Source organism: Corvus brachyrhynchos, unplaced genomic scaffold, assembly GCF_000691975.1.
Source record: "Corvus brachyrhynchos isolate BGI_N302 unplaced genomic scaffold, ASM69197v1 scaffold115, whole genome shotgun sequence".
Lineage (NCBI taxonomy): Eukaryota > Metazoa > Chordata > Aves > Passeriformes > Corvidae > Corvus > Corvus brachyrhynchos.
In genome coordinates, this window is record NW_008239553.1 from 21,223,419 (window position 1) to 21,249,553 (window position 26,135).

The 26,135-nt window shown below is 35.7% G+C and overlaps 1 protein-coding gene across 1 annotated transcript in view; it reads right to left on the minus strand.

Annotated features, from left to right (window-relative positions):
- RALGAPA1 (Ral GTPase activating protein catalytic alpha subunit 1) overlaps nt 1-26,135 on the minus strand; it is a 131,074-nt gene that overhangs the window by 20,587 nt on the left and 84,352 nt on the right. The window contains exons 37-39 of the mRNA XM_017741641.1: nt 25,255-25,410; nt 14,612-14,770; nt 12,577-12,704 (exon numbers count right to left, since the gene is read on the minus strand). Of these exons, the coding sequence (XP_017597130.1) occupies nt 12,577-12,704; nt 14,612-14,770; nt 25,255-25,410 (443 nt within the window). The remainder of the gene's footprint in view (nt 1-12,576; nt 12,705-14,611; nt 14,771-25,254; nt 25,411-26,135) is intronic.

A 26,135-nucleotide genomic window follows, 5' to 3' on the forward strand; every position in this document is an offset into this window, starting at 1 on the left:
TTACTTTTATGTTGTTCCACCAGATCTTACAGCTTGCTAAATTCATCAGTGGTTTATAACATCTTCTAGGAAGAAAAAGCTGTGATTCATCAGTGCAGACAAAGCTGGGCTTTAATCCATTTCTATAACCATATTGCCAAGTCTATATTGTTTACATTGCGTCTCAATTAAGAGACAGGCAGGACACCTGGTACTTCTTTATCTAAGTCCCACGGGCTGCCAGATGACTCAAAATCCATAACAGGTGCTAAGGCAGTGTGAGTGGAGCACCATTAACACAAGCTGGAATTGGATAAAATTTGGATTGTGCTTAACCACTTAAAACACTCAATTATGAAATGAAAAATGTAACCACTCTGCACCAAGCTCCTTTACAGAAGGCTTATAAAGATATGTAGAATTAAAGTGCAAGTGAGCTGAACTTAAAATAAATTTTAATTTCAGTATATTCTTTAGAATATGAACTATATAAAAACCAATTATATAAAAAAGTTGGGGTTCTTTTTAAGAAAATCATATAAAAAGAAATACTGAATTAATTATAATTCTCTTCATCTGATTAGGCAGCAAAAATGACAAAAATTATGCTCAGACTTCTAGCAATTTCAAAGTTAAGGGGAAAAAAAATCAAAATAAATACTACTTATCAAATTCTTCAACTCTGTAGAACCCAGAAGTTATTTTATTTTAAGGACTTTGGCAAATGAAAGCATCTTATGGAAGGATTTAAAAACCAAGAAGTTCAAGTGAAAACCTGTATGACAGAAGATACGCCTTTGCACCGAAACATCCCACTGCAGATTTCTTTTCAGCAGTTTTTCATCTAAAGTGACTGAACTACATATTAAGCTTAGACTCTGACAGAACACACTGCATGAGAGAAAAAATGAGTATCAGAAATTTTACAGTGGACAATTACTTAAGAACTATCTGTATCTAAATGTGCAGTAATCCAATTAAGTTTCTATTTAATATTGTAATTATCAAGAACACAATATAGTGATTTTATTACCAGAGTAAGCAGCTACAAAGTACAGTAAACTGTCATTTAAGACAGTGTCAGAGTATCTATGATAAGCAGCACATTGGCTTAAACTAATGCACTATATGCCTCTAGGGAATGACAGGCTCAGAGACTGGGTTTTAACATCAGAATCTATCCATTAATCTCGACTTAAATATAATCTACTCTGCAGTAAGAGGAAGAATGGGCATTCAATGAATTATCTGTTTGAAATATAGCAGGAGCATACTAATACAAACATATAGCAGAAAGTACCAGTTTCGGTACCATTTACAGTGTATTGTTGGTTCTACAAACCATGAACTGCATTTTAACATGGAGTTAAAAAGGAAGATCAAATGGCTAGCAGGATTGGAAGGACAACACTATAACTCTGGCTGGGTGGCTAGATGAATGATGACAGTATTTAAAAATACTCCACTAGTCCATGTTTTAGTAACAGGCTATGGACATGAAAACAAAGCAGTGTAGAAAACCATGCTGAAGCCCATATGTAGGCAGAATTCCCATCCCGACTTAGAGGGAGGATTTGTCTTACTAATGTATCCAAGATGGGAATCAATGAATCTATAAGGTATGTTGTGCTAATTGTTTTGAAGCCCATTACAGCTGCCACTGCTTCAGGCTCTCTCTGGAGTGATGGAGCGCTGATCCTGTGGTCAGACAGAAGCGCTCACCTGGCAGCTGTGGGTTTGCAGGAGGCAGTAGGGGAGGCACAGGGCCACCAGCCATGGGACTGAAGTTTATTAAAGCTGTTGTACCAAACAGACCAACGAGAGATGTTAAGGTGTGGGCTGAAGTGATAACTGCAACAAACATGGAATACTACAGGCCAGAGGGGAACTGCAATCACACAAACTAACTCCTGATGTTGGGAGAGGGATTTATCCTCATTTTGACATCTGGCATTACATCAGTTTTAACTCAAGTAATTAAGGTTGATAGGTGTAAAGAACACGGAAGCAAAACTAGTTCTCTTCTCTCTGGTATTAGCATGAATGCTTAAGCTTACTGTTTTCATGCATTCAAATATTTAAATTTCTACTTTAAATACCTTCTCTGCAAATATAGACATATTAATTGATGAGAAAAACAGCAAGTGTCTTTTCATGAAGAAATCACTACAAACTGCAAAATTACACAAAAATTATATTAGTATTAAATACTGTCCAGTAAAAAAACTGCACATACAGGTACATGTTCATTTGCCATTCCACACTACTAGTAACAAAAGAAACTTCTCTAATGAGAAATTCTGTCATTAATTCCAATATGTCCTTTAATGAACTTTACAACTACCTTTTTAAAATTTTATAGTTAATGAGAAGGTTTTCTCTTTACCTTGGGTTGCTGCAGTACCAATAGCAGATAATCTACTTACAAGTCTCTATGGAGGGCAGCAAAGTCAAGTTTAAAAATCATTTTTAAAACTCAAAGTCAGGCTTCTATTTAAATAGAGAAAACAAATACGAATTTTCAGATATTTCTCTCTTTTTCTATTTTGAACAGCAATTAACAAAGCAGCCCCTTCGCCCTCCTCCCAAATGCTGTCAAGCTGTTGAGAGCAGTCTGCAGCACTACAATGGTACTATTGTGAACACAGCCTGGGCTTCCTTCCCACAGAGAGTTAAGTGGGCAGTTCCTGCTGCCCATGATTGGTGTCCAGTGAAACAATACTTAAGAGCCAGGTTTTATCAGTTCCACGCCAAAGAAGTGAAGCCAGGGAACCCAAGCCTTCATATCATGCTGAACCATATGCCAACCCTGCTGGCCCCTAAGGTTTATCACTAAGAATCAGGATCCATCGTGTCCCCTGTGAAATTTCACTTCACATACCTTCTGTGAAATGCATGGCTTTGCTGAAAACTGACCTTTTTCCACAATTGGCATGAACAGATGGATGGTAACTATGGTTTAGCAAGCCGAAATTAAGTGATTTTCTAATAGCATGCATTCTTCTGTGTTTGTGAGGAGAAGCATTCAGAAGGAGAGAGATGTATTTGTGACCCATGGATCTATTCAGATGCAGTTAATCGGCAATTAAACTATTTTCTCAATGTCTAGAAAGTATATTGAGATTAATTTGATTGGCCAGGCTATGATTAGGACTCATGTCCTTCAGACTGCCATATGGTAATTCCAATTACTGTAACACTAACTTTTAATCCTTGCTTTATGTTAGCTTATTCCATTTTCCTACTACGTCTGTGGCACATACGGAATAAACTAACCTTTGGTGTTATAATTTTGACCCTGGTGAATATTTTTACATGAAGTACATTCAATCTCCAGCTAGATATTTCCACATACCACCAGGTATTATATACAAGCCCTTTTTTCAGTAACTGAAATAACAGACCTGTAGGAGGACAAAGCCAACCAATGTGCTAGTTTCTACTAATCTATTTTTTTTTGGTACCTATCATCTTCTAATCTCTCTGTTGGCACTGGAAAGCATGCCCCAACTGTTTTGATTACCATATGCAGAATGATGCAGAAACAGTTTGCCAATATCTTATTCAACTCATCTGAAAACATTATCTCACGTCCATTACGGTTTTGCCAGTTTTGATTGTTATAAATAATCTCCCACATTTCCTACCAATTTAAATATCAGAATCAACCAAATGCAATGCCATATACTTATTTTTATATATACATGGGTTTTTGTGTTTTAACATACAAATATTGCAAGTTGTTTGCACATCCCTTATCTATTATGAGAATTTATAACAAGAAAGGATTAAATCAATACACAATGCTGGTTTTATGCAATGTAAAAACAGGGCTTAAATAGTTTAAAAACATTTCTTTCTTTACATCTTAGAAATATCAGGAAAAATTGTTTAATCTTCCAGGCTTTTATTCACAGACTTCTGAGAGGCATCAAATAAATCTGTATGAATTTTAACACCTTAAGGGGGCAAGAGCCATAACATTTTAACAAAGGGCTTTTGTTACCCCAAATATTTAATTAATTAATAAGGTTAAGTAGGTATTAACAAAAAACCTGTCACTTTGTGTTACACACAAGGCAATCAACTCTGTGTAACAATGGATTAGTTTATCTTTTTCATTCCAGTTTAAGAACTTGTAGCCTTCTCTCTGCAAATTTTTGTTTAAGAAAGGGATTTATAGACTTCTAAAACACATTTTATAATGAGCAATTTCACTACTAACTTTCAGCTTACAGTATACAAAAATTTTCTCCCTTAAAAATATGTTGTAACAAAGAAAAATTCCCTTCTGTCAAGTGATCTGTACTGACATATCCAGACTCAGAAGTTCTAGGAGGCTGATAAAGCACATCACTGCTTTTCAGGATAGCTCACTGTCCTCCTTCTATGCTAAAGGAGAATGCCACCAGCTTATTTTGTAGAGAAATCAGTAGAACCAATATTTCTCCTTCAGTTGGATAAATTATATTTATGAAAGAATGTAGAAGTAAAAGAATCTAGAATGTATTTTTCCAAACAGTACAAAAATATTTGAGTCTCCCCCACAACTGTCCACAACATTAACAGAGCACTCAGGTCTTTATAAGTGCAATTAATAGTATAAAACTACATTGCTACAGTCAATCAGTTTTGCATACTTGGTATTTTGTGTTTTTACCACTTTGAGGAAAGTCTTAGAGCACTCAGGTCTTTATAAGTACAATTAATAGTATAAAACTACATTACTACAGTCAATCAGTTTTGCATACTTAGTATTTTGTGTTTTTACCACTTTGAGGAAAGTCTCATGCATTTCATTAGGGAAGAGTAGCTAATAAATAAAGTGGTACTACTAATTAAAATATGTTGTAGATATCTTGTGATAACAACAGCATTATTAAACCCATGCGCTTAAACTGCACCTCTTTAACATGTGCTTCAGGCCAGGCAGTTTCACCTCAGTGCCCGTCAAGGTCATGGAGCAGATCTTTCTGGAAGCTATACTAAGACACATGGGAAATAAGGTGGTGATTTGAGACAGCCAACATGGCTGTCCTAAGGACTAATCATGTACAAATTTGGTGGCCTTCTACTACAGTGTTACAGCACTGGTGCATGAGGCAAGAGCAACTGATGTCATCTACCTGGATTTGTGCAAAGCATCTGACACTGTCTGACATGATATCCTTGTCTCTAAATTTGAGAGACATGGATCTGATGGATGGACCACTTGGTGGATCAGGAATTGTCTGGATGATCACACTCAAAGAGTTGTGACCAACAATACAATGTCACGCTTCCACTCACTCCTCAAATTAAAAATGCATGAAAACCAAGTGAAATTTTGTGAAATTATGTTCACTACATGAAAATGTAGCAAATGCAGCAGCTTGGTACACACATCTGCAAGTATTTCTCCAGCAGTTATTTGAAGTGTCTATATGACAAACACTAAGGCAAGAGTTTAAAAGCCTATCACAAATGCTGGCTCAATCAGTTGTCTCTAGTGGCTAAAATCAAAGGCATTTAAAGTGATGCTTTGGAATTATTCATTGCAAAACAATCCTATTCTTTCAACAGGTAACTAATAAATGATGGCTGAGAACAGGCTTGCACTACCTCTGAGGTCCAATTGTTACTCAGAACACTGCCTACTTTTGCTCCCTGGTGTTGCATTTTAACTCTAATTGCATGATCAAGCCAATAAATTGGACTCAGGGGACAAAAAACCCTACAAAAGTACCTACCCTGACAAAACCAGAGGTTTCAAGAAAATGCACTTCAAACAGAACTGAGGCAAGATGAGACAAGCAAAAGGAGAGGTATCAAGGCTTGAAAGACAGTCATTAATACTGACAGATTACTGTAATTCTGGCTGTCAAGGTGATCGATTTAAGCAGCATATGCCAATCAATACTCTTCTCATTTACTGAGCAGCATGAGATATATAGTTAGGCAAGATGTCCCTAAGACAGGATTTCAAACCATACTTAATGAACATAAATAGCACAATTTATGCTTTGGAATCTTAGCTCTTTTTTCATTTAGCCTTTTTTTAATTGGGCAAACTTCAACGTGATGTTATCCATACAAAAATTAATTTAGATTATCCTATTACACTGCATTGTCATTGTGTATACAATTCTTTTAGATAAGATATTTCAAACGGTACTAATTTTCTGTATAACATATTAAAACATTAATCTTGAGTGTGAACATTCTTAAATGCAGCAGTTATTTAACTACTGTGCATTTTGCTTTTTTTGGCATTAGTGGTTTGCCATTCTGAGCACTTTAGCCATTCATGGTCACACAAGTAACTTGGTATTATATCTTCCTGGTGTTTTCCCAGCAATTTTCCTTAAAACAGTCTCTTTTTGTTCAAAAATACTAGTGAAAACACAGGAAAATACATTAATTTGCTGTATTACTTCAGAGGAAAGGTAGTGTAAAGGTAATAAAGATATAGCTATTACAGGCATTGCAAGGAGACACACAGACACACACAAACACAATTCTATAGAGATATATACAGATACAAGACTTTCCTCTTATATTTAGGTTTCTTATCACGTGCAGAAAAATTGTTACATGACTCCTTGAAACTGAAATACCTGAACAGTCCATTTAAACAATCATATACTCGTACACGTCTTGGAAATCTTTGGTTTTTCATGTTGCATCATTGTATGCAGGCATTTCATTTATCAATCACATTTATAATTACTAAAATATCAAATAAGTTGTCAGCGGAACTAGGATTTGGGAGAACAGAACAACTGAGCAATTTGAAGTACAGGAAAGACTGAAAATCATATTCTGTACCTTATGATTCTTGCTTGAACTAGGAAAACAATTTCCACTGCTAAGCAGTAAAATAGGTTTCAGAAATAACTGTATTTTCTTGTGGAAAAAACAGCAGGGGTCATATGATGAACTCATCCATGGCTCTTACTTGAAATCATATCAGATAAGGCTACAATGGCAGGCATCAGGGATGGAATAAATATTCACTGAAATTTTAAATTATTTGTATAAAATACATGAAGTAGTTTTTAAAAAGTTTATCAAGTGTTATTTTAATGTTATCTTCTCAGCTGTGATGACAGAAAAAAAAATGAGGAACAGCTATGTTAAAACCTTATTAAATGTCCTGTATCAAAAATATATCACCAGAAATACAGCAAACTTTGCAGTCTTGGCTTATGGCAGATGAAAAAAATTCTAAACCAGAAAATACTAGAAGAGCAACTATAATTTCATGCATTATTCCTTTCACTACACCAAAACTAAAAGAGTGAGCAATCCTTATGCCCCTCCCCTTTGATACACAGTTGTCATTGATGCAGTATCACTCTATTCACTTTTTTTCTTACAGATGCTCATGGAGCTTTAAGATAGAAAACTTATTGGAAGAAGGGAAACTGGCACTGCCAAAATCAGTGCTATCCAGTTTTAACTTCTAAGTTTCTGTACTAGTGAGAAATCTTCAAAATCCTCATAAGTTACAGTTTGAAAATGCAAATAAAACAAATATTCTTAATTAAGTGAAACAAATGTTGCCAGAAATCTGAAGAATACCCTTTTCTCACTGCATGTCATTAATAAAGAACACTTTCTTCACTTTTCCAGTGCCTGCAATTCTATCTTGAGGCAGGAGATGGTCAAGCAGGCACAACAGACAGCGACACTACCAGTTCTAATAAAACCCTTTCTTGGGGCAGTTGAGTATCACCTCAAGAAAAAAAGCTTTTTCTGAGCAATCAGTTTCTAATACAGAGCAAACTTTTAACAAACCACTCATAGACATTATTCATAAATAAGTTACTGCCTTGTCAGACACCACATGGGATTAATACCTTCCCTTTCTCTGGAAGACAACTGTCAAAAGATTAGTTACAATACATCAAGTACCAACTGATAAGTCATACAATATCAAGAAAGTTAGAAGGATGTCAAATTTTCAGTTTTGATAACAAAGATTAATTTATCTAATCATTCAGATTAAGATTTACTCTATAACATTTTTTAGATGGAATAATTAAAGCAGCATTATTTTTTTTTTTTTGCTATTTAAATTAATTGGTTCATGTGACCAAAAAAAAATCTCCAAAAAGAAACACCAGTTCTTGGCAATAGGTCAAAGGCTGCAGATTATTAGAAAGAAGTGAAAATTATGCTATGATGATTACGGATAAAACAGTCATGCATTTTCCAGGTATTCTAAAATGTCTATAAATTTCAGATTTAAAAGATGTTAAAGAGGATTTCTTACTGTGTGTCTAGCTTCTTACTATGTGTCTTAGGTAGCCTCTGTAATAGGGGAATACTAACTAAGACAGAAAGCACAGTGTCTGAATTGCACTATCTGAAGTGTAGATAGTTTGGAATAATTGTTAACACTCCAGAATTTGTGTACAATGAAAAAAGTGACACTAATTGTTTCACAATTGCAATTTCACTCCCACAAGGTTTCTAGTATTTGTCCTGCTTTGTTGCAATAATTGTAAAAAGCTGAATCATTGAAGGTGCCTACCATGTCAAGATGTACCTCTTGGCATCTGGCTGACATCTGCTGTTTATTCAGGAAGTTCAAATAAAATTTTACATGAAGCCACAATTTCTAATGTTCCAAATATTTAGTATTGATCCATTTCCCACACATAGTTGATTCTGAATTCAGAATGTGACAAAGTGCTTGCTCTGAGACATAAGCCATGAATAAAACTATTCATACAAGAATTTCAATGCAATGTAGTAAATAAAGAATATTTAACAATCCCTAAATATTGGCCTTCTTCTCCATCTTAATGAAAATGTGATTGTTCTCAACATTTAGTTCCATTATTGCACCTGCATTTATGAGTGGTAGAAGTTTTCCTAGCATATATGCAGCTGGAGCATACTCAGGAGATAAGCATGCACTTCTTAAGACAATGGTAAATGCAATGAGAAGAAGAAACACATCAGCTATGAGACAGGGAGGGGGGTTACTGCTGCTTCACTAGCAAGACACCAAAAGTATTTTGTCTTTGTCACCTCCTTCTGTGTGCATGTGTGCCACCTGTTCCTGAGGGGCTACTAGTATAAGAGAGCCAGGCCACCAAAAATTATTGGGGGACCAGAGAACCCCTGAAGCAGAAACTAAAGCAAATTCTACACACCAAAGCAAAAACTCCACCCAAAATAGCAATATTCTCTTCACACAGCTGCAGCAGTGAGCGTGTCAAGAACCAAATAAAGAAGGACACCTGCCATGCATGACTAATGTTTGCCAAAGAATTTAGTAAATTTTTAATCTTAGAACATGACCATACGGAAACATATTATAGTATTCTGAGCAAACAATAAAACCACAGAGCAGATAAAACCTTTAAAAATCATTAACCAAATCAAACCTTCAAAGTGTTTTGCTATCTAAGTATCCTATCAGAAATGTCAAAATCATGTCAGAAAGAGGAAGCTGATTGACAGAATATGTCAGTCTCAGAAAGCTACTTCAGACTGTACAACACATACTAAAAGTTGGAGACGGCAGTAAGAGGGAGATGAGCAGAATTTCTGGTATCCATGCAACCATTATTATACCATTCACACATACTACCATTGCCACATTGTGATTAACAGACCAGCGCATTAAGGAAAAAGTTGCAATCAGGTTACGTGAAGAGGTCTGAATATCCCTGCTGATTACAAATGACAGATGATTTTTTCAGTCAGGTCTGCACTTAGAAAATGCACTGTTTCAGACGGTAGATAAGCTCTCCTTGGAAGTAGGAGGGCCAACCTCAGTGCCAATTTTTTCCCATCCCATACGCAAGCAAATCAACACAGTCTTTAATTAAGAGTTTACAGTGATCTGTCACCACAAGATCTACAATGTGATACTATAAACATTCTTCAAAAGTGGATAAGCATAGGCCTACATATATATCTTTAAGTCTGTACTACGTTAAAAAGTGCCCACCATGTATTACACAGCACCATAAAACAAACCACATACCTGCAGACAGAGAGATATCTGTACACTGATGCTGGCTTTCAAATTAACTATTTCTGCTGGTCTACTACTGTAATAAGAAGAGCTAATACAGAAATGTAGTGCCTGACATCTGTTTTGTTTGACAAGTCTCAAGTACTCTTGTGCCCTTAACATCCACATTCAACTGGATATCATCATCTGAGTTCCTAATAAACTAACACTGCTCAGTATATTAGACACTCATAAGTAAGTAAATGAAGATCAGTTTCAAGAACATCATGTCCAGATTCTCTTTCACTGACACTGTTATGGTCCTGGACTTGTGCAAATCCTTGATCATCAGCTTCAGTTTTCCATTTCATGTACCTTTTGAAACATAGCTTTTTTGTTCCCTTTTCCCTCCCTCTTCAAATGTATTGTTTTCATCACTCTGAGAGCTCTTTTTCTTTGCTCTGGCAATACTCCAACATGAGGAAAGGCCACCTTGATTAGTGAATCCTGTCTGTCTTCTGCAAGAGACATTAATTCCAGTAGTGTCTCCAGAAAAGCTATTTAACCACAGACCATAAAATACGCCTGTTCCCCACACCCTTTAGTCAACTACAAACTTAAAAGCCAGTGGTGAACTGCTGCAGCCATAGCTAAAATATCCCGGAGGAAAAAAGCAGGGGACAATAAAGACAGTCCTTGATGTCTTCAGCTCTGTGCTATCGCAGGAACATAATTAGATTCAACTTTCAAATGTTCCTAGATAACAGACTATGTCCATGTTACAGGAAACATCCACCAGTCTTAGCCATTCTTGTATGAGGGAAATTCCTTCTTGGCCTCAAGTCTGGCCATAGGTTGAACACCAAGAGCATGTCCATGACATTTTTAATCAAGAGGTTTTTAAACTACTGAGACTTAGGCCAGACTTTGAAGTTAGCATTTTTTGCTGTTCTCCAGTGACACAACTGACTCCACCAGAGCCTAATTCAAGCCAGGAAAGTTTGAGGTTTTTTCTAATTTCACACCAAGCAAACAGCTTTTAAAGAACTTCCCACAACCCCATTTTAATTTTTAAATTATTACACCAAACAGTAAATCTAAGATTCTCCAAGCCAGGTGGAAAAAGAATTCCACTGACGACTCAACAAAGCCACCCTTTAGTATTAGTGCCCAGCCAACTGGTACTTCGTAGGCTTACCAAGTGATGACATGAAACCCACCAACCAATGCTACCTAAAATCAGATACACATAATGCTTTCCACTTACCATGCTAACCATACTAGGAGACATATCAGCATTTTAATGGAGGCCACACTATGTCATAAATGACATACTGTGCTTTGATGCATATTAAGAAGTGCAATTTGGAAAACTGAATTAAAAACGCAGTGCACAGTTCTCTGGAACTGGCTGATTCCTAGACATTGAGCCGGCAAGCTACATCCAAGGAATTTAACAAACCTTTCATATTCTGTGAAGTTTAAACCTACAAGTCTGTGGGGTTCTTTTGGTACTGCAAGTTTACTGTTTCAAAGTAAATAGTTTTCCAATTGCTCATCACTATACATCAATATAATGCTCTAAACCATCACTTTTGATGGTTGTTGATGACGATAATACATTTTAAATTCTTTGACTGAGCTACTTGAGTAATGACAGAAAGATCGGACCTTTCCAAACATGAAAATACAATGAATCAACGTGTCATCTACAGAAATGGCACAAACGTCACTTAATGTGATCACATAAAACACATCCATCATTCATCTGTAAATCCATTTCATCATATCTAATCCAAAACTCTGCAAGTATTAACAGTCACCAATAGAAAAAACAGTATTTTAGCAACAATCTATCACATGACAAGTATTAGTATTTACAGCTTGGTTGGAAAATAAGCACAGAATTCTTTTGGATCAAAATTTAAACTTATCTTTCAATTTATGAAATACAAAAACTTCTTGTTGATTTAACTAATAAGTATATAACAGAACTCAATCTTAAATAGGGAAAAGGGTATAAGTGACTGACTTACCTTATGTTTTTTAATTTATGGTTGATAAATCTATTCTTCCAAGAGCAGCCCCTCCAAAAATACAGTTACAACAACAACAACGAGACAGCCTTTTCTGACACATTTACAAAGACACTAACATGATTTCGACATCAACTTTGTATTCTGAGCTGAGTAACAAAATCTGTATGACAGAAGTTTAATAAACTTCTCGCCTTGAAGGAAAGCAGCATTCTTGGAACTCGAAAATAAAACTAAGTCACACTAATACTGGATAAATACCTAATATCTTAAGGAAAGAAGGATTATTAACATCATGATATTGCTATTTTAGAAAGACTACTCACAAAAAAATAATTTTGTTAACAAAAAGTGACAAGTTCATGTTATAAAACATTAGGAACAGGCAATTATTCAACACTTAATCTATTATTTATTTAATTTTAAAAAGGTGGTCTTCATCTGAATGCTCTTCTATGGGTTTAAGTTCCCTAAGGGCACCATCACAATTTAAATACAATATTTTCCCTATATTAATCTAAAAAAAAAAAAGAAAACATGAAGATAATATCTGTAGAGCTGCAAGGGAATGTATATGCCTTGGAAACCATTTGAGTGAAAGGATACAAGTTTTGGTATAATGGGATTAATGATTTCAATGCACGGCTTGCATTTATAGCTGTTGCACGAACCATAATAGGCAGAATTTTTCCATTCACAATAGCACCATCAAAGAGTGGACCAAAAAATGGAACCTGAATAAAAAATTAAGAAGTTCAACATAAAGTAAGATCGTAGCTATAACAATTAGCAATCAACATTAACAATAGAGCACTCAAATATATGTCTTTTTCCCTCCTCATTGCTAGATAATCAAACCAGTTATTGTGTTGCAAGTCAGACCTTTTCTCTTGTGGAAATATACAGCCATATAACTGCTTGATATCCTTGGCAACAGATACCACAGCATTTGAAAAAAATTAAGCAACTATTTGAATACTATGTCTCATCAAAGATCATTTCCAACATCTGCTGCAAAAGTCCTAGGAACAGTCATGCATATGATGTGTATGAAGTTGAAAGGCTAGATGATAATATTGTAGATGGTAGGAAGCAAAAGAAATAATTCAAATCTTAAAAAAATTTTTATCATGGCTCTAGTTCTTAACATGTCTATAAGGACCAACTTACATACAATTATTGGTGTATTGACCCTCACCTCCTATTTTCTCTTTTTTTCTTCTATCTGTTCTTCTTCCTTTCTACATTACCTAAACAAAAAGACTATAAAAGCCCTTTAGAGAAGAAATCCGTGGTGAATGTTTAACCTCTCTGAGGACTAACTGTAAAACCTTATTCGTGAGATCAGTGGAAAACCTCAATATTTAGTATAGCTAGCCCCCAAAAGGTGAACAGAACAGATAGATCTTATGTTTTGGCATCACATTTCTCTCTAATCAATCATCATTTTGCAATTATAAAAAAAAAAAACCAAAAAAGCATTCAGTATTAAGTATCTTCATTTCCTGTACATGTGAATAAAGTTCTGAAGCTGCTGACGTAAAGCAGGAGAAGAGCACCAAAATTTGTGCATCAGCTCAGCAAAGGGAGCAGAGTGTACACTCAATATTCTTCCTGCTAAGAGGAAACAAATGCTGCAAAGGAATTTTAGACCCCTGTATTATTTTTGCCATTAGTCATTTAACGTAGTTTTGAGAATACTGAAATCTAATGGAAGGCACTTTTTTCACATACAAGGACTTATTTTTGGGCTAATAATAATCCCTGTTTTCAGCAGTTTTTGCTTTCCTTCTTAACCTGCATGCTCCCAATAATAGAACTATTTGTACTTAAAGTAGTAAAAGAAAGAATATACTTATTAGTTAAAAACGTAAGTAATCCAACAGTAACAAGACTGATTATCATTTTGGGCCTATCAATAGATAGAGGCAATCATCATAAAGAGGTAATCCTATTTATGTCATACCTCATTTATTAATATTAGTGCTTGTAGTAACAGTTTTAATATTTAAAGTATAGAAATTCATGGCAAGTGACAGCACACACAGAAGTTAGGTAGTACAAAATACTCATGACTACTTTTACTCAGTCAGTGCTCACTACCCTAAACCACTGTTTTAAGAAGAGGGTCAGCACTGACATTTGAGGAACAGTCATTAGAAAGAATGTGTGTTCATATGCCTAAGGGCTGAATGGTCTTGCTTTACTGAACTCATCTCCAAATTCTTGTGTGGAGTTAAGAAGAAAGTAAAAAATAGGTTTGAGAGGAAAAAAGGGGGAATATGATGTGGATGGAGGAAGTTGGAACAGGCCATTATTCAACTACCTCAGTTATGTATCAAATTTGATAAAAGATTTGACAAGTTTACTGTAATATTTAAATTATTATGCAGAATATTCTAGCTTTGTTTCCAGAATATGTTGGTAGCAGATATACTTTACAGCATCAGGCCTTTGCAATTTCAAGTTACGTATTTTACTATGCACCGTACTCACTCAGCTCTTCCTTTTCCCTCCTACCACCACTGCAACTGTCTATCACCTTGTTCGATCAATCTATTATACCAAAACCTCCAATTCTAAACAAAACTCAGTTCATGTTAAACACATGATAGGAACACAAATGAAAACAAACTCTTACCTCAGGCTTTTTCATGATCTGGATACTGAACATATGGTTTTTCATGGGATAGATAACTATAAGAACATCACCAAATTCTGTTGGAATTATTCCTCTTCTATAATCTCGAGTATGTTCTGACCAGACAATGTGTACTTCATCATTTCCTAAATGTCTTAGCTGGAAAACCAGGGATAAAATGCCATCAATTTAAATATTCTTAATTAATATTCTATAGCCACACAGCTATATTAAATGTACATATTTTAAAAGGACAAACCCACTAAAAACACATGAAGAAAAATGAGTAAAATAAGCAAAGTACAGTACAGTTCTTTTACAATTTCAGTGTACTAGTTGAGAGTACTGGTTTGTGCTACAGATTTTTATACATTGGTGTTAATTTCCCTTTAATTTAACATATATGTGAATATCCATTTTCTGCTGAAAGCTAACATTTTGTTGATACTATCTCAAGAATGCAGAGTGGTTCAACCTGATTTACTAAAATGTGTTCAAGATTGCCATCACTGATAGGCAGAAAACTATTAAATTCTGTATGAACTTCTAACGTATACGAATGAACATCTGTTTAAAAGCTACATATCTGAGAAGTTAACCTCATCATTCTAGCCAAATTCCAAAGTGCCTATACCACAAACAAAAAGCTTTTAAAGGAGAATACCTACTGCATTCTCCATAGCCCCCAGAATAACTAAGATAAATGCTCCTTTTCAATGAAATCTGTATACTTTTGTAAAATAACACCCTGCTCCCCCACAAACTACAGAATGGCTCTTGATCTGGCTCAGAATGGCTGAATGGGTTCCTCAAAATCCATGCTGTATCCTCAGATGTAATCATATAACCAGATTAAGGAATTCCTTGAACACTCTGGAATTATCCGCATTGAAGATCCAAAACACTCCTGATAAACATTATCATCTGACAACAAATATTCACATCATGGAGAGAGGCTTTATGTATACTGATCAAATACATTCAGATTATTAAATGGGAGATTCTTTCCAGTAAGGGCTACTTCTGAAAATTCAAACTTGAATATCTTTTTTATCTCCTAGTGCATCACTAGTTATTGACAAATGTCTTCACCCTCAGTTTTCAGCTTGTTTCCACAGCTTTAGGCAGGTGGAATTTGTCAAACAATTGCCTTGATATTATTCAAAGGACTGCACTGTGAACTGCTGCTAACAGGTAACATAAAATTCCAATCTGAGCACATACAAGAAGCTATTCTATATAAAAAGCCAACAATTTGCCATAGCACTTTCAGAACACAACTGCACTTTAAATAAAAGCAAAACACATGCACAGTCTTCAGAGAAATTTAATTGCAATTATTCACTTGTTTATTTTACGAAACCTCCTGGAATGCTACCTTTGTCTTATCGGAAAGCTTACACCAGTTGTCAGTAGCAGACTTAAAAAAAACAAAAAAAATGAAAAAAGGGAAAAAGAAGCTGTCTCGGCTCTTCTCTGTTAGCTTTAAATTGTATCAGACTGAAGAACGGGGTTGTATTTCTACAAAAAAAGGATTTTCTTCCATGTTGGACTAGGCAAAGGACAGGTGGCTTCAAAACCCTATCTCTTCTTTGATGCTCAACAAGTCATTTGTTTTGCCTGGACCAGATTGTACATACACCTACACTACAATGGCTGTGGTGCCTTTGAAGTCAGCTGTTCTTGCATCTTGTGTAGATGGCTGAATTATTTTGAACAACACTTAGTTAGGGATGCTCCTGCACCAACACTTAAACCAAACTCAGCAAAAGAATAGGTTATAACAACAGTCACTACACTGAGCTTTATTCTACTAGATTAGAATAAAGCCAGACAGCAACCTGAATGGCTGATGTGCAACATGCAAACAGCAGCTGCAGGAACCTTGGATAATACTTAACAATGACAAACATCATAAAAGAAAATTAACTGCAAAATTGAACCTCTCCTACCTTAGAATCATAGAATCATTTAGGCTGGAAAAGACCTCCAAAATCATGAAGTCCATCTGTTAATCTAACACTGCTAAGTCCATCACTAAACCATGTCACTAAGCACCACATCAATATTATCTTTTAAATAACTTAAGGGATGACAACTCCACCACTTCCCTGGGTAGCCTGTTCCAATATTTGACAACTCTTAAGAAGTTTTTCCTAATACCCAGTCTAAACTGCCCCTAGTGTAACTTGAGGCCATTTCCTCATCCTGTCTCTTGTTACTTGGGAGAGGAGACTGACCTCCACATCACTACAACCTCTTTTCCTGTAACTGTAGAAAGCAATAAAGTCAATAAGTACAGTAAGAGAGTGATATGAAGCACACTTAGTTGTTTTTTTCTTTCCTGGCTATAGCTTGGAGGACTTGATAAGATAAACTTCAAAATGCACAACAAAAAAACCCTCCAACCCCCCAAAATCACCAGAAAAGCAACTTCGCCTTCTAACCTTTTCATTTTGTAGCAAAGCATTAATTAAAGAAACCTTGCACTGTGGCACCAGAACAGCCTCATCCATTGATTTTCACCAGGGTAGAGTTCTATCTTTTAAGTTTACACAAAGCTCAGCTTCACTTCAGTCTCCTCCAGCATTGCTGTCTAATAAATTGTTATCCTTGGCCTCCTCTCCTTTGGCCACAGTTAACCAATTTCTCTCTTCAGGCATGAGATAATTTTTCAAATGGATCACAGATGTGATCCAAGTGGGGGAAATACATGCCAGGTTTTTGTTTTAAATTCAGCTCATTTCACTGTACTGGTCTCAAACATAGCCCAAGAAAACAACTTGTTGGCACCTTTTTTTAAAGCATGACAGGAGTGGAAAGCAGGGTTGTCACATCTCAAACTGGTTTTATCACCAGAGAAGTCAGTGAGGAATTGCACCTCAGATTAAAAAAAAAATTCCCATTTTGCTTCCTCGGCGAAGTGATGGTCAAAATAGCTGTTGAAATACGACAATGATAAGGTATCAGGGATTGACTGGCTTGCACTTAGAGCAAGCAAAAAGCTCAAGGAGAACGAGGCTGCCTAGCCAAAGAGAAAGCATGAGGCAAATCAGTTTGGACATGAAGTGTTGTGGAATGTAAAAAACCCACATGATCTTGAGGGATGGCCATCTGGAGCACGGACTGAACTCATTGAACCAACTGCCAAAAAGCAGAACTGGCACCAATACACCATCACTGCACTGCACCATTCATAATTCAGCAGTATTGAACTATTTACTAAAGTAATTATTCCTCCTTTACTTGCCATCTTTGGACTCAGAGACAATAAACTCATAGACCGTTAGAAACAAGTGATGGTGACAATGTACATGCCAAATAAATAGCTTTTAACTCCAGAACATATAGAGAGTTTAGATATTGCAGCTTCTTGAGGGCATCACTACCTCAGAATTGAATTTATCAGAGGTTGCCCCTGTGTACCTGTTACTGATACCTGCAGTTAATCAGATAGGACACGAGTTCTTGCACTTCTGTGAAAGCTACCCAGATGGAGCAGCACTACTGATGCATGCTTTCACATTAGACTGATACAGATTTTTCTGGGAAAAAAGTAAAAAAAAAAGCAGGATTACTGACAAGGGACACATATTTTTGGATGCCAAGTGTACCAAAGCCATCAGCAACTTTTCTTTCCAATTTCAAAGTTTACTTAATACTCATATATATGTGTGAGAATACATTCCAGGCTAAAACCAGAAACTTCTTTAGAGGAAAAAGAAAATGAATCAGATTATTTCAGAGTTCCAAGTCTTGTCAAATGTATTTCACCTCATGATTACTATCCAGAATGATCTGGCAAAGACCCAGTTTGAGTCAAATGTAGAATGGCATCTCTGTGACATGTAGTGGATTAAGAGTCAAAATCAGAGGGTGCAAGTAGGCGGATGATGGTATAAAGTATGAATGGTGGTATATAACAAAATGAAAAGTACTCAGGATCAAAACCTTGCTTCTATTATAGGTGGTCACATGACTGAAAAAAATAATAGACAAAAAACCAAGGTTGTGTGTTGCTGATTTAATATTTATGTTTGGAGAATAACTAAGTTCTAGATAAGTCATTCTGTTCTTTTTTCAAGATTAGATCAGAATCAGCTCTGACACTACTAACACAGTACTCCTTACTGCTTCTTTCAGATGTCCTCGCCTCGGTCAGCAAACAAAGCTTCTGAAAAAGCATGAATGGTGGTAACTTGACTCGTCAACAACACTCGATTCATGGAAGAGATCTGATACCTGAAATTGACTTGAAAAGCTTTCCTGGCTTACTTCATCTGCTAAGTTTTGCATAAACTTTTTAGAAAGAAGAATTTCAAATTTCTTCTCAATTTTTCACTTGAGGACCTTGAAATTCAGCAGCGCTAAACAACCAAGATCTCCTACAAGCACAGCAAACACTTTGAGAATCCATCATTCACTGTAATTATTACACCACATGAGAGCCAGGGCCTGACCTCTTTCAACTTTAACCTGGATTCTTTATTTCTTTGTATTGAATTGGAAGCATCCCAGAATTCAGTGCCCTGGACACAAGTAGGACAAAGATACTGAGCTACAACCACCTCTGCTCATTGAAACCTTAAGGACAGACAAAACCATGATTTCCCAAGAAGGTGTGGTCCCAGTGTTATCTAACAGAATAGGATTTAGTGCACACAGAATAGACAGCTGTCAAGACTGAGTTCTGTGTTAATGGTTATTCAAAACTCACCACCAGTTGTATTCACACTTATTTCCTGACCTTGCTTTCCTGAATTTACAACTTCTTATGTACATACATCACAGTAAGCCTAACAAAGGGCAAACCAGTAGCAGAGACATAAATCACTGCAGTAACATAAATAATAAAAAGTCCTAAAATAATGTTATACTTTGAGCAACTGATAATACACTGGAAACACCTGGAACTATAGGTTACACACCAGTATCCTAACACTCTAAATGCAGATCAAACTGCCCTAGAGAGTTTATTACCTAAGCACAAGACATGACACAAAATGGAGATGGACAAATGCAAAGAAGCTGTAAAAGGTGTTAAAGATTACGAAAATGTCATTTATATCAGCATTCTTCAAGAATGAAAGTGTCAAGACCAGAGAAAGGAAGGTTCAGCAACCAAAACAACACTTTACGATATAGAGAATAAATTTTAACTGTGTGTATGGAAAGGCTATGTTGGAAAAAATATTACGTGGGAAAAAGAAGAGTTATAAGCACAGAATGAATGTAAGAATCCAGAAAGTGGACCAAATTAAAGATTATTTCAGGCTATGGGCACAAGTGACAGGCACAATGGTCATGTTATCTGTGATGATCTGGAAAGGTGGCAATGAGAAATAGATTAAGAGCTCTGTTTTAGCCATTTTAAACCTGAGCTGTCGGGAAGACAGCCCTGAGGAGATAAAAGAGAAAACAGATTTTTTTTTTCAGGCTTGGTTTGAAACTCTACTCCATTAGAACAAATATATAAAAATGACCGACTGTTAGGTTACCTGAAATTTCAAATTTAACTCAAAATACTTTAAAATATTCTTACTCTATAACCATCATCATGTGTCAGCTCTCCTAATACATTTATGTTAACTGAATACAAAAGAAATGTGAAATAAATATAACCAGGAGGGATGATCAAATCTAATTTTGATACATTAGTGTCATATGCTGTACATGTTACAATAGCAGCCAGACTTTAAACTAAGCTCCAGGCTATACTGAAATTTCCAAATGGCAGATTGTTCTAAGCGATACCAAGTATAATTGAAGTAATAAACGATAGTAAAAGCAAAGCACACTGTCAGGAAGAATTTAAGTATTTACTTTTTAAAATTAAATGAGTTAGGTTTGGAAAGGCAAGACAAGTGAAATAATGCAGGGCTCAATTTACAGAAAATTCCTTTTATTTATCTGTTACATTAACCCTTGAACTCTTGCCAAAATTACTGTAATTTCTAATACCCACTTACCTAAAGGAGGGAGAAAAAAAGCTATTATATTTTCTTCTGATAGAACAGCTAGCCTCAACTTCTTTCTTCTTCAAAAATGGAAGTGTTTATTACAAAAAGAACAAAAGCAGCAGAGATACATGAAGTAATGGCTTTATGCAGCTACTTTTGCCCATTAGATATTAACAGTACTACTGTCTACAGTCATGTACCATCCAGATGAATTTTTCACAAAACTTTGTCTCAATAACTATGGTGTGTTTGGGTATTTTGTTTGGTTTGGTTTTTTAGCAATATGTGTATATAATTGTAACTCAAAAAAATACTGTACTAGTAATTCACATCTATAAACCTTCAGGTACCCAATACATGTTAGCAACACAATAAAAAGCCATAAGTACTGGGAGCTGTAATGATTTTATGTGGTTAGGATCATGTCATGCACAACTTAGAATCGTGTAATACACCAAAAGCTCAAGATGAATTAGTATTCAATCATTAACATTACTACTTTTTATTTACATACTGTGTGTATAATATTCTCACTTACAATGCCTTCGCTTCTTTAGAAAGTTCCTCCTAAGGAAGGAGGAATTAGACAGGTGATTGCTCATTTATGTGCCTCTACAACCTTTCTCATTCTGTGAACTGAGTCTTCACATTATTTAGTCCTGATATTCTCTGCAAGCTTGCTCTTGTAAGCTTAGTGTAAATACTTTTTACTCTAACCTTTAATTGTAAGAAAACCAGAACAAATTGCATTATAGCATTAAACCTTTGATTTAGTATTTGCAAATTAAATATTTTATATATGTATTTCAATGTTAAGTTCCTTTTCACAATCAGAAGTTTTTTATTGGTTCTTGAATTCATGTCTTTTTTTGCTCTTGTTCACATCTTCAGAAACAAATGCTTGTTAAGTGTATCAAAACACTTAAAAGTTGAATTTACTACTCTCTAAGAGTGATGGAAAATCAGTTTAAAAATGGCTTAGCCCCTGAAACAGCAGAATCTTGATTTTGCAGTGGCTCAACTGGCAGGAAGAAGTTTTGTTTTAATTTAATTTAATTTCCATTTATAAGAGGAACTATCATGTACCTCTAGGCACATTTACAATATAAAAACCAGCAGCCAAAGCCAACTACTGCAAGTTTGCTTGTTTTTCTCCCATTGAAAAAAAAGACAAAAAAATCACACTGAAGACCTGGAGAGAAGCTCAAATCTCGAATTTCTCTGAAGGTCATGAACAGTACATGCATTCAAAACAATTAGAACTGTTAGCACTCACATGGCTCTCAAATAATTTTGATAGTGTGTGTGAGCTGAACAGTATGTCATAAAATACAATCCTTTTGCTGATGTGGTGAGTCCAAGCAGCATGAGTAGTTGCAGAAATAGTAAATGAATTGAGACTGTTTTGTTACTCATGTCTCCTGATAGAACTTGCTAGTTTATCCCAAGATGTAAACTTCAGCTGATGTTTCTCTCAAGTTTAGGATGAATTTCTTAACATCTCTCTTTGCTGCTGGTTCTTTGATATCTATCTAATGCTTCTTCTCACGAAGTCTTTACTTGCAGAGTAGGAGCACTGAAAGTCCCACCCCCTCTATCTCCTTTACTTAGCCTATCATCATTAAACATACACAAAATGAACACCTTTGAAACATGTTTCTATTAGATTGGAATGGGCCAAAAACTATTAGGGAAGGGAGGAGAGAAAGAGAGAGAGGCTCCCAAGCCCCTGTTCTTGGGAAAATGTGCTTAAAAATAACAAAACCAACATACTGAGGAAGAACAGAAAAGAAAGCCACAGAGAAATAAAGTAGCTTGATTAAACAGTCAATCAGTTGCTGAGCCACAAATATAATCTCAATCTATTGATACACGTATTGATATCCATATCAATTGATATCACTTATCCACTTCAATTCATATCATATCCACTTATTGATACACTTATTGATATCCATACAGATATTTCAAATTACTGACAAGTGACATTGTTGGTAAAGTAGGAGAGAAACAGGCCTGGGGCACACTGGAATTGTTAAGAAGCCCAGCTGACACAATTTTCACAAGCTGAGTCACAGGAAGCCTGGACCAGCACTGAACCTTGCCTGGCAAGAACAACTATATGTAGATGCAGGGTGCTCTGTGGTGGTGTATTCCTCCCTACCCCCTTGGACTGCACTGTCATTTTAGAAATGCTCGTTAGGCCTTGGCCTTGACAAACCACCTGGGCTAAGCTCCTCTTGAGCTGATCAGAAACAGAAATCACTGTCTTGTCCCAGGAACTTGTGCTATCTAATGAGCTTCTGTTTTTTAATGAACAACCTTGGAAACTTATTTTTCTTGCATGAATAACAGCCCAAGTGGAACTGGTAACTGAAGTTGTAATCGAACTTTCAAAGAAAGTTACCAACCCAAATTGTGGACAGAATGGAAAATTACTATGACTAAATTCAACTCCCTTGCAGCCCTATAAACAGCGGTGGGAAGTGAGACCCTTTGAGCTTTCCTGGACCACCAGTCAGCTGCAGCCAGCAATCTCCCTCTGAGTGACACACCTCTCAGAGGCAGCAAACTCTCAAGTTTGCTGTACTCAGAGGACCATTGGAGCCTGGGCTGATAACCCCCACTGCTCGAGGATCAACCCCTTCACTTGTTGAGAAGATGCAAAGGCATCTGACATGAGTAGTTCACTGAACTCAAGGGGAATTTTTTACAGGTATATACCTTCTACATAGTCCTTTAGATCTGTGTGCATGCAAGTGCAAATGTGCTATACCAACTGTACTATGAATGTTGCTCTTGGATTAAGTACTTTAGATTTGCAAGTAAGTTAGGCCTATAAGTGAGTTAGTGTTGTGCTATAGTAAATTCTATAGAATCTTTTGTTAAATTGTTTAAATTAAGCTATCGATGTTAGGTGCTGTTAAGTTTACATGCTGGTAAAAGCTTTAAGCCTAAACCATCATTCAAGTCTGGGGCTAAGCTTAGCAAGGGGGTCCAGTCCAAACCTTGTGACTCATTTGGAGGATCTTCCTCATTGCTTTTTATCCTTACCGTTTCCCATCCTTACCCTTTTTTCATCCCCAGCCTCCACATAGATCATACTTGGTTGATTTTAGTTTTAGATTGATTGATTTTACATTTTAGTCTGACTTTTCTCTGTGTGCTTTAACCATCCAGTAGGCAGTAGACCAAACCTTGCCAATGAACTGTGTCACACTTTTATTTGAATATTAAACCTGCTTTTGCTAATGCCTTTGCTGGTCATTCTTTGAGGTACCTAAAACACTCATTCACTATATGCTCCTAGAAACAGACAGGAGACCTTGTCTCTGTGTTCTGCTGAAGTCCATTGCATTATCAAATTATTCACTTTTAATTATTTTTCACTGTGGCCCATCTTCCCCCTTTTCAACACTCTGTAATGGTCTAATTCAAACAGATTACAAACAAACATTGTGAGGTTAATTACAAGCTGTATTTTATAAAACCAGGTTTTTGTTTAAAAAATATAGAAGCCAGTCAACTAAAACCCCCCACCAATGTTCTATACTAAAACAGTAGCAATAATTGAATTTTTAAATTAGTTATTTTTGCTATTAACCACTTTTATAAATAATTTAATAACCTAAGTATTACCCTGACTCTACTTCAGGAAATAAAGAACAGAAAGGATGCAGCATCATAGGCATACAAGCAAAAGCATTTTTAATTCAAACACCCCACACCAACCAAACCAACCTGAGATGAACAGTGAGAAGTTAGAATTCATAGTCAGTCTATAATAAGAACAATAATATTTTTTCTTCAAGTTGAACACAAAGAAAAAGAAGTCATTAATAATTGAAGCTTGCCAGAGGCATGGCTATTTCTCTCTTTACTAAATGTCTACCATCTAATTTAATTACAAGTATTAAAGTCCATGCTGAGGTCAACCAGCTTCAGTTCCTCCAATATTACACTTCAACCAGTGCTCATTAACGTGTCTAGTGAATGGATTAGCACATCTGAAGATGTATGTATGCAGGATGGGGGCACAGTCTAAGGATGGCTAATTGTTCATTTATAATAGGACACATGTTCAAGACTGTAACTTATTATTACTAATGTGGAATTTATTAAATTCTAAAGAAAAAAAATACCAATACAGAAACCCATTTTTTTCTTCATGCAGCTATAAGAGATCATATCACTGTTGAGCGTCTGTGCCTCCTCCAAGACAAAACACCTTATATACAATAAACATTGTCTTCATATTTTTAACTTTTTTTTTTTTTAAAGGGAAGATTATGTTAATAACCAGCACACGACCCGTAAGTACATAAAAAGTCATCTCAGAAAGTACTCACCACATATACCTTGACGGGCATCCCAGGTTTCAAAAGTACTAAGATATCATTGGGATGTAATACTTTTTCTTCTACACCAACCATTACTTCCCTGCACTTTTCCCCACTTTACAATATGTTCCTGCCAACAGTTGCAATGGTGGTACAAATCACCAGTATGGTAAAATCAGAAATTGGTAAAGAATATACCAACTTAGCAGGTAAGGATGTTATGATATTTTATGGTGTTTTGTTGTTGAGTTGGATTTTTTTTTTTAAAGTTATTGGATTTCCTTTGACTCTAATTTGTCTAGGTTTACTACCAAGAGAACACTATTTATTCAGAGACACCTACCTTTTTTGTTAAAGAGTCATCTGAATCAGAAGGCATTCTTGTTGACACATGGAACATTACTTCTACTGTTGAGGTAGCAAAATATGGAGTGGTCAATCCAGTGCTTTTGTTTTTTTGCAGTCCTCCCATAAAGCCACAATGATTTGTGAGATTTACCTAGAAATAAAGACCAGGAAACTTTACAAGAAAAAATTATCAGGTAATAAATAAACCCTTTATATGTTAAAATGCACTTTCAACTGAACTTTAAAAGTGAAGATCCTTTTCACAACAGTATAGTTACGTTTTTTTTCTAAAAGAGCTCAGACTTGCTGACTAGAATGGAAATCAACTGCAGTGCACTAGCATTCTATATTCTGCGGTCACAACAGAAGCTACTGGAAGGATGAGGTTAGAGGAAAGGAAAGGTTGTGCAAATAATATTTACTGCATTATTCCCTGACCATTTGAGTGCGGTCACTTACATGTGCTTTCTGTATTTTTTAAAATTCTCTGATACTACATCAACCTTGCCCTGAGCTCTGGAAAAACTCTGTGTAAGAGCCAGGTAATTTATTGCCTTCCATATATTTTTTTGAGAAATTTTCATTATGTGAATATGAAAAAAAATTCACATGAAACTAACTGATTAATTTGTAAGTAAGTTTGTAAGTCTTAGATATATGGAAAATAGTCTGACACTGAAGTAAGTAAGCATGTTTAATGTGCTGCTTCACCTTTAAAACAGTGACTACAGAAAGTTGTATTTCAGATGTGAATACATTTAATCTCTGCCCACATGGGATATATTCGGGTTTTTGATACTAAAGGATGCAGAATTTAATGTTAAGATGTTAAAATACTAGTTGTCTCATTATAGAATATTAATCCAAATTAGCAAC